Source organism: Protobothrops mucrosquamatus, unplaced genomic scaffold (assembly GCF_001527695.2).
Source record: "Protobothrops mucrosquamatus isolate PMUCROS unplaced genomic scaffold, P.Mucros_1.0 scaffold2431, whole genome shotgun sequence".
Taxonomy (NCBI): domain Eukaryota; kingdom Metazoa; phylum Chordata; class Lepidosauria; order Squamata; family Viperidae; genus Protobothrops; species Protobothrops mucrosquamatus.
The window spans coordinates 174,973-185,300 of NW_015388503.1; the positions used below are offsets into that span (position 1 = coordinate 174,973).

The window sequence follows — 10,328 nt, forward strand, 5'->3', positions numbered from 1 at the left end:
AAAAAAAAAAAAAAAAAAAACTATATCCAATCTTTCAGAATGATATGTGAAAGGACCATTTTTAAAACAATCAACTTCACTTAATTAGTAGAATTCCCATCTACCAATATGGGTATCTGGACAATATACACTGAATACCTCCTTCCCTCCCCCCCCCTTGTCTCCTCTCCATATGTCACTTTAACTATCTCCTAAGTATTTATATTTTTTCATTTAATCATTTTCTAATATCCCACATGTTTGTTAGGCAGTGACCATAGCACTCTTTGGAAAACTCAATTTATGAAGCAAAAAACAGGTTTCCTTAAGGTGTGTAGGTATATTAATTTTTTATTCTCACATCAGCCTTCAAAGTGCCTGTGAAGGAGTTGTGCATTTAGACTTCCATCAAACAGCATTTACATCTGTGACCTTTGGCTTCAATATAACATCCCCATATGCTAAAGGCAGCAGGATTTGCTGACATAAAACAGGTCAGGTGTGCAGCCATCTTTTTCTTCGCTTCTGCCTTTAATTGTTTTTAGTGTGTTTTTTAAAGAACAGCAGAGGAAGAACTCATTCAAACTTTTGATAATTCTCAGCTCCTCACATCTGTCACTTAGCAGCAGTGGTCTCTCCAGGGGACCTCCAAGTAGAAATTTGAGGCCCTACTAAGTGAGTTAAGCATTAAGCCTCCGAAGATGAGAAGAGCAGCCTATTGTGTTTTGAAGGACATAAATAATAATAAAATACATTAAAAACACATCTGCTTCCTCCCTAACAAGTCCATTAAGCTCAAGGACTAAAAGGGCTTGGCTGGATTATGCTTCAAGACAGGGATGGACAATTTGTAAAAGCTACAACTCAGCCCCCTGTCTTGCTGCAACTGCAGGAGACTTTTGAATGTCATATGGATGTCACCAGTAGTGACAGGGCCAAACTAATGTGGGCTTTGTTTGGAGGCTTAACAAGATTTAAAAGCAGAATTGAGAGGAATGAGAAAGAAGCAAACATTCCCATTCCTATTCTTAAAAATCATGCAGCTCCCACAGAGTTGCCAAACTCTTGATGGTACAATTTTGTCTAACTCTTTTATAATTTCTTTAGAGCAGTTGTGGGGGAATAGGAATGGTTTATTTCCCAGTAGTTTTCTGTTTTCATTCCAGGCTTTATGTTTGAAGGGAACAAAAGTTGGAAATATTCTACCGCTGGAAACTGGGCAGTCCATTGTTCAATTTCAATGAGATGATGCTCGGGACCATAAGTGCTTGGGACCATATGCAGGCTCATGGCACATGAGTTGCCTGTCCTTACTTTAGGGGAACAGACGTGTTAAACTACTTCCACAGGATTCTTCCATTTCTTGGACTATTTTGATTCCAGGATCCAATCTGGGTCAGTCACCAGGACCAGAGGTTTTTGTCTTCCGAGCTTTCGGGACTTGTGTTGGAGCCCATCTTCAGGGAACGTCTCTCTAGCAGAGTGTGTGTTGTTCATTTACAACAGGCACTATAAATACCACACACAGAATAGCACACACTCTGCTAGAGAGAATTTTCCTGAAGATGGGCTCCAACACAAGTCCCGAAAGCTCGGAAGACAAAAACCTCTGGTCCTGATGACTGACCCAGATCAGATCCTGTAACATCATCCTGGGACATGTATATTCGCCTTCATTCGTATTTTGATTCCACAGAATCAAAGGGAATTTTATGACAATGTAATAAGATGTCTTTAGGAAGACACTGTTATACACGGTATCAAATCTTTGACTATCTGGCTCAGTATTTGTTACATTAGCTTTCTTCATTAGTTTTTCCTTGGTGGTGGTTCTGGCAGGAGACAAACACACTTATAGGATCAAAAGTAATCATTTGTGTTGTTCAAAATCCTTACACACTTTGTCTATAAGGCACCTTTGTGTCTCTTGCCTTATGCCAGGAAAGGTCTGGCAAGGTTTCATCTCATCAAAAGTTCCTTCGCTGGGCCAAAAAGGAAGCCAGCAAGGAATTCTGTAACGGAGATGCTTGCTTTTTCAGCGGCCTTTTCTCCGCAGCATCTTTTATGATTAAGTGGCCGATATGGGCGAATCACATGGGGTTTCAGCCTTCCCATGATAGCGTTGACTAGGTAGTCTTCACTTACTTCCAGCGCCTAAGACTGGCTCTGCCTTGGGCTAAATATAGCTGATTTTTGGTGTGTTATGCTGTGCACTTAAATGTGCAAGGACAACAAGCCACTTTATTGTTTTGCAGTTTAAAGATGTAAATTAGTAAGTATACTACAGCATATTTGGGCTGTGAAAACCAGACAATCACTATACTGCAGCAAATGTGTTTGCAGCTATCCTGGATTATTGCAGCCTAGGTATGCTATAATTATTCCGGGAGCTCTAAACCTAAGGGTGGACAAAGTAAGGCTTTTAAACTTCATCAGCCCCCATTTGTGTATACATGCCCTTAAGCTGTCTCTGAACAATTGCCCAAAATTGGGAGTGTGCTTAAAGGCAAGAAACCCACAAAAGCTAAACATATATTATTCTAAATTGTTTCATCTAAGCATCCTACCTCAAAATTTGCCTAAAAATCAAGAAACATTCTAAAAAAAAAATCCTCTTGCTTTTGCCCATGACAAGGACCCCTCTGTTTTGCACTACCTTTTAAGAAATTTGTTTCCTTCACTGTTTTAAAATGCATTTTCTCCTGATAATGCAGAAGCAAGAGAGGTTATTTCGACTGACGTGACTTGCAACAGCTAATTTGACATCATCAGAACGGAATTTCAAACCGCTGTGCAGTAAACTTAAATGAGTTTGTCTTAAATCGTCTGGACTTTAAGACAACAGCTACTTAATCTCAGACATGTTGGCATTTTCATTATTTGTCTGAACAAGTACATTTTAGATGGGCCAATCCTGGGGGAACTGCAGTAGGCAGGCTCAAAAAGCCTTGGCAGTCACACTAGGATAACAATTGATCTTGTAGAGTACATTGTATAGATTGTAAAACTAATACAGTAAAAATAATAAAATGATTGCCCCCTTCTCCAATATTAAGATTCTCGTATCTTCTCATGTACCTTAAGAAATTTTCAACAATGAAGTTATCTAATTTTAGAATGGAAAGCCTCCTTAAAGGTCATCATCTATGTGTTTTGTTGCCCACCCAGAAGGAGAGGAGGGGGTCAGGGAAGCAGAGGAATAAATCCAGTCAGACTCCTACTCTGTGGGAGAAACTTGCAATACTAACATTCCCGACAGATGACTCAACAGCACACTTACAGTAATTATACCTAATTTCTCTGGCACGTGTAATAGTTATGCTTTTCTAGAACAATAATTCTACTTTTCCACAGATTTGAGGTAATTTAAAAATGAATAGCCTATAATGGATCTAGAGGCCTACAGGATAGCTGGTGAATTAAGTAGTCCGCAGTAACTATTTCATAAAGGGCCAATTTGGTCTAGTTATTAAGGCACCAGGCTAGAAACCAGGAGACTGTGAGTTCTAGTTTTGCCTTAGCCACGAAAGCTGGCTGGTTGACTTCGGGCCAGCCACTCATTCTCAGCCCAAACCACTTCACAGGGTTGTTGTTGTTGTGGGAAAAACAGGAGGAAGGAGGTGTGTTGTGTATGTTCACTACCTTGAGTTATTTGTAAAAATAATAAAGGAAGGATACAAATGTATAAATGCATAAATAAAAATAGCTAAAATTGCTAATTCTTCCAATGAGAATTGGGATGTGGGATTCAGGGAAAGAATGAATTAGAAGTTTATTGGTTCCCAGGCAAGCCTGGCCAGAAGTCCTCAGAAAAGCAAGGAGGTTAAGAAATATATTTTGTTTGACTGGCCCTAAAATGTAGACCCTCTGCCCAATCTCCCTGGGAACTACATCCAGTAATGTAAAATTGGCAGGAAAAATATGGAGTGGCTATGCCAGGTTATGTGTCTTTTTTCCCCTAGTATTGTTTTAACCCAGTTCTTATTTTTGTTTTTCTATTTATTCATTCATTTTTATTCATATTTTTAAACCACCCATCTCCCTCACTGAGGCACTCTTGTTCCCATTCTCTGTCCTTCCATGTTTGCCTAGGCTAGTTTCAGTATGCAGATCTTAGTCTTAAGCACCTTCATTCTAGTCTCCTGTTTCTTCAAGTCTTTCTTTTGCCATCCTTATTAAAACAAAACTTCTTTATTCTTTCTTACTTTAGTGCTGGCTTTTCTATCATAGTGTACTCCCCATACCACTTAAGCCTTAATAGCCCTGTTAAGGATGGAAATTGGAGCCATTCACTGAAAACTTCACTCCTGGTGAAAAGGACGGCAGATTCCCAGGCTAGAATTCAGCCAGCTGACAGATTTTGAATTTGACGCAACTTTCCACACACTTAACATCTCCTCCCTAGATAATATCTTTTTGTGTACAATAATGGAACCACTTTAAACAGTTGATTGCCCTCTGTCAACACATAGTGCAAATTTTTGTATATATCTACAGCAGTTAATTAAGAGCAGCTCTTTCTTCCACTTTACTCACAATTTAATAAATTGTTTGCTTTGTGCTTTTCAATCTTGGAGTATATTGGCATACGGATAGTCCTCAACTTAGCACTATAAATTAGCCCAGAATTACGGTCATAAATCATTGTGGTTTTAAGTTGAGGCATCATGTGACTGGACCAGATTTATTTATTTTTTTTACATTTTTCACAATGGTCATTAAGCAAACACGGCAATTGCTAAGCAAACCAATTTTCCTCAATGGGCAATTTTTACTAAAAACTAGCAAAAATGTTACAAATCCTGACAAATTGATAAACTGAATGGCTAAAACTCACAAACTGACTGTAGGATGCTGCAAACAGCCATAAAGGTGAGCTGGTTGCCAAGTGCCCCAAATGTAATCACATGACCACAGGGGTGTATGTTTCTTCCTTTCCTCCATCTCCCTGGTGATTGCTGAGATCAGAATGAGAGGAATGGTTTAACGTTTCTCCTTTTCCTTCAATCTCCATGTGTGAATGCTCTTTTTTAGTTGGAGTTAACAAATTGGCTACAGTTTCATAACTATCTATTTCCAAGAGCCAGTGGAGATACACATCCTCCATCCTGACCTACATGCAAGGTTCGTTCTTATTTTAAGGATAGATTCAGTTGATGATTAATTCCAAAAGATTCACTGGGTACAAAAAGAATTGTAGGGAGTTCCAAAGATAGTAGCACACATCATAAGTTAGTATCTAAAATTGCTGGGAAACTCCCGGCCAGGCAGCAAAGAGGAGTCAAGCAGGGAATTAGTCTTGAGTTCTTAGGCAGCTACAAGAAGCATAAGTCTGACCTTCTCCCCCCCCCCAACACACACCACAAGTTCTATGAAACCTTTTCTAGTTGTTCCCAAGGGAAGGCAAGCAATCTGGGGAGATTATTGTAATATAGGTAGAACATAATAAAGTTGCTGAGTTGGATCTTTCACAAATGGATCCGTTTGCTCTCGCCTGACAGAAACCCTAGCATATTTCCATACTGAACACCAAATACACAAAATGTGCATTTTATATTTGTTAAATGTCAGCTTCCTGACAGGACCCTCAGACTTGGCTCTTGGGCATGCCATAAATTAATGTAACTGTCCTCAGATGTAGGCTTGCCCACTTAGTAGATTCTTCAGCCATTCAGTTTATCAAGAATCCTACATAGATTTGATAAATGGGCAAATCCTCAAATCTCTGGGAAATATACAGTTGACTTAGTAGCAGTCAGATAACTATAACATTGGGCAAAAAAGCAGGCCCTTGGTACCGAATGGCTCTGGCAATGGGTATTAATACAACTGGTGCCAAGGTCAGCTGGACTCTCCCTGAGAGGGGAAACATTTGTTGATGTGCTGGTTGATTCTCCCTTACACCTGGCCTAGTTCCTGTAGCCATCAGGTTCTGATACTGGATATAGGCATTGGCTAACTGATTAATGATCAGCAGAGTTTATGAAGGTGGGGTCAGTAGCTATTATTTTAAACTTTGAATTGCATGCAGTGGCTTTCCTCCCATTGAGGTGGGAAAAGACGTGAGGGCATTCCAATTGTCAGGCTCCCTGAATTGAACTCAGCAAAAGCTTCTCAGTCTGACGAGAAACAAGGGTTGGAAACTGATCAAAGAGAGAAGCAACCTGGAACTAAGGAGAAACTTCCTGACAGTGAGGACAATCAACCAGTAGAACAGCTTACTCCAGAAATTGTGGGTGCTCCATCACTGGAGATTTTTAACAAGAGACTAGACATTCACCTGTCTGAGACGGTATAGGTTCTCCTGCTTGAGCAGGGGGCTGGACTAGAAAACCTCCAAGGTCCCTTCCAGCTTCTATTCTATTCTATTCTATTCTATTCTATTCTAGTCTAGTCTAGTCTAGTCTAGTCTAGTCTAGTCTAGTCTAGTCTATTTTTATTGCACATTAAGGAACTTACTTTGCTTGATGATTGTTGTATGTCAGTTTGAAGTCAAGACTTTCTTATGCCTGTAGTGGTGAAGTCTAGTGTTTCTTTTCCTTGCTTTCCCCAGTTTAAAGGATATTTCACAATGGACTTTTCAGTCTTGGAACTAGAAGAGTGTTGGTGGTTGACATAATTAACATTTCTTCTATGAGAGATTGCAGCTCCCAATATAACTCTTGGGGAATGAAGGAGGTACCTTTCCATTTATTGACAATGTAACTAGCTGTCTGGGTAGAACAATTTTACCCGTGGTATATCCATACCAGAACTCGCCCCCTTCTGAGTATCTTTCTTATTAACTGCACAAAAATGAAGAGCTGTTTTGTTATTTAATTTGAAGGGGGGAAGTGATCAATGGAGGATTTGGTCTTGTCCTGGATGGCTCAACAAGTGCCGAAGAGCGTGCAAAGATGATGTTGAACTGGGATGTTTCTAATGGGGTAAGTAAAAATAGATCTTTCAATTTGAAATTATTGTACTTTTTAAAAGAAGTGTAAACAAACAGATTTTGTTAAGTGACTTAGTAAATTTATTATATATAGCAAGGATATTTGGGTATATTTGCTATGTATATTCTAATGATATACAGTAGATTGCATATTTGATGGGATCTTTAACACTTTTTTACTATCTGTATTGGGTAATTACAGAATGAGAAACAAACCTTTCAGGGCAAAATCAGTATTACTTTCCTTTTTATGTTAAAGGAAGATGACATAGAATTTAAGATGATTCCAGTCACCCCTTCTCTGAGGAAAATAGATATACAAATATACCCAAATCTTCTGCAATATTCAACTTCCCCACCTTGTCATCTTATATTAACTTTCAAGATAATATATATATATATATATATATATATATATATATATATATAATTGCAAATGCTTTCATATTTATATTATACAAGCTCATTGCATCATAAAGTCTGGCTTATTCCATTTACTGAAAGTTTATAACTTCCAAATTGCTTTTTTTGAACTAGCAATGCTTTTCTGAACTAGCAATGTCATTCAAGGGGCACAAATAACACTATCTCACAATTCATGCATTCACACACTGTGCTATCTGAACAGCTTGTGTTGTCATCATATTTCAAGAACAGGTAAAAGAGCAAAGCATTTTATTGCTGTGATTTTTGGCAGTAGTTACATTAATCACCAAAATGGCACCAGCTTAGTTTCATCTTATCAATTATGAGTTCTCTGGATTCAATTTGATCAAGCTGGCTCTGCTCCCATATTCCATTATAGTGGTCTTGATTTGAGTTCCAAATAGCCTCCAGAAACCAAGAGTGGTGTGTTAACTAAGCAGTTAATTGATAGCAGGAACAATAGCAGCTCACTATTTTAAAGAAGAATTTCCATTTGAATTAATCAAAACAGCTGACTTTGCACAGTTAATGTAATGGCTAACAGTTAATAAGAGCATTTGAGAAGGAACAGATTTGTCAACTTGCCATTAGGGCCTCATTGGTCCCAACTTAAGGCAAACTTGAATTATTTTTGGTGCCTGCCATTCATCTGTTTCTTCACTGTCAACTGGCTAGTTTTTATTATCATTGTATTTATATCCCTTCTTTATTTTGTACAACTCGTGAGGCATCCAATGTTCCTGCCAGTGAGATGGGTTCAACTGAGAGCTTAGTCATCCAACAAATTTTTAGGCCTAAGGGAAGACTCATTTCTAATCCAGCACCAATTTGGTTCTCTTGGTAGTTATAAACTCATCTGGTTAGACCTACAGTAGTGGCCAAAATTGTGGAAACCTTTTGGGAAAAGTGTACAGTAGAAATGCCACCTTTGGCTAAGTTTCCACCAATTTTTCTTCTATAACTGTAGCCATGTTCACTTAATAATACTATTTTACATCGCTTTCTGGGCAGCCAGTCAACTCTTTGCACCATGACTTTAATTTTATTACGTTTTACAAGCTCACTAAATGAAAGAACACAAAAAAACCCAAACAACTTGTGATCACATGACACACTGACAAATGTCCCCCTCTCAGCTTCAATACATGACATCAATAACTGAATCCTACTGTGATCTGATTGGCTCATTGCCAAAACAAGATGACACCTGATTGGCTCTCTAAATACTCATGCTCAGTGGCTACAATCAGATGAAGGAAAGCTACCTGATATCAACCTAAGCAAGTTGTGTAGATGAGGAAATATAAGTAGCTGGCTATAGCTACAGATGCTAAGTAGGATGGGCAATAAAGATCAGGCTGAAGAAAACTACTCTGAACACATTTGCCTTTGGCCCACTCAAACCTAGCAGTGCCTCTCAACTAGATTCAGAGTTTGATTACTTCTAGAGTAAGTGTAGACAGGAGGTCTCCAACCTTGGCAACTTTAAGACTTGTGGACTTCAACTCCCAAAATTTCCCTGCCAGCAATGCTGGCTGAGGAATTCTAGGAGTTGAAGTACACAAGTCTTAAAGTTGCCACAGTTGGAGACCCCTGGTGTAGATAGAGCGAGCTTTGGGGTATTAATACCAACCTCCATTACTTAACTTCCAAACAATGTAGGTGCTTAAAGGAGTAATGTTTATTTTACTCCAGAAAATTGAACTATTTGTTAAATTTAAAACTAGAGAAGGTTCGGTTATAACTTACTGATGTAGCTAATATACTGCAAGTAATAACCAGAGTTCTCTCAAACTTCATCTTTTTACATCCTTGTTCTGGCATACATGTAGTAATCAGAAGAAATATCATTCTATTCTCCAGAATCATTAATCTTGAATTAAACATATGTTAACTTAGCTTGGCGTTTCTCAATTGTAACAACTTTTAAGATGGCTGAGGAATCGTGGGAGTTGAAGTCCACATATCTTACAATTGTCAAGGTGGAGAAACAGTGACATAGTTCTTTCCAATTTGGCAGCTTCAATATTCCTAAAATTTCAAAAGCCACACTAGATGGGAACTATGTCAATTGGCACATATCAGGAAAAGGCACCAAGGTCAGGGAAAGTTAATTTAGCTGAATAATTCAATATGCGTGTTTTTCAAATATTGTCTTCAAGCAATATTTGCTTGAAGAAAAGTTTGAAAGTATTCAGACAATACTTTCCCAGCCATAGGTTTCTAAGTTCAGCATTAAGTGATTGTATTTTCCATGAAATGCATTCATTACAATGCACAAGAAATGACACAAATTAAAATAATTCAGTGTATTACAGAATATGTTTGGTGTGCTAATGTTCTAATCCAAAGGAGGTAATCTCACAAAACACCTTCCTTATACTATGTCAATCTCTAGAACATGCTATGCTGGAACATTTAAATTAGAACTAAAAATATTATTATCTTTTATCATTCAGGGTATTTATTAAACAGTAACACCTCAGATGCTACTGCAAGAATTTCAAGGAATCACTCAATTTAGAAAAAAAAGTTAAATGTATTTTCTTAAAATAATATATATTTAAATCATTGGGTAACTTATACTTTATATATTGTATCCATTCATTTTTATTCCATAAATGCAGGTTGCTAGACGTTGTTGGTCTGGTAACAACAACGCTTATGAAACCATCTGTCAAGCCATGGACAAGGAGAAGAATCTGAAAGTGACACTTCCACATAAGGTGCTAGATGACAGCATCTTGGAACAAGCTCTGAGTTGTTAATTGTACGATCATTTATTCTCCTTTTTTGAACCAATTGTTACTTTCCTCTTGTTCTACTCCAAAGCTTCCTTTTATGATACAATAAAATAATGGTTGCATTTTTGTTCTTTCAGGAAAGTAATACTAAAATAAATCCACATTAGCAACATGAGTTTCTGCACATGTGGAACATTAATGCAAGCTTTTCAGACACGAATCACCAAGTGATTTCCAATCTAGGA

At 37.9% G+C, this 10,328-nt stretch overlaps 1 protein-coding gene across 1 annotated transcript in view; it reads left to right on the forward strand.

Annotated features, from left to right (window-relative positions):
• UROC1 (urocanate hydratase 1) overlaps positions 1 to 10,107 on the forward strand; it is a 50,616-nt gene extending 40,509 nt beyond the window's left edge. Inside the window, exons 19-20 of the mRNA XM_015824963.1 lie at positions 6,806 to 6,905; positions 9,967 to 10,107. Coding sequence (XP_015680449.1) covers positions 6,806 to 6,905; positions 9,967 to 10,107 — 241 coding nt within the window. The remainder of the gene's footprint in view (positions 1 to 6,805; positions 6,906 to 9,966) is intronic.
• Positions 10,108 to 10,328: the final 221 nt, after the last annotated feature.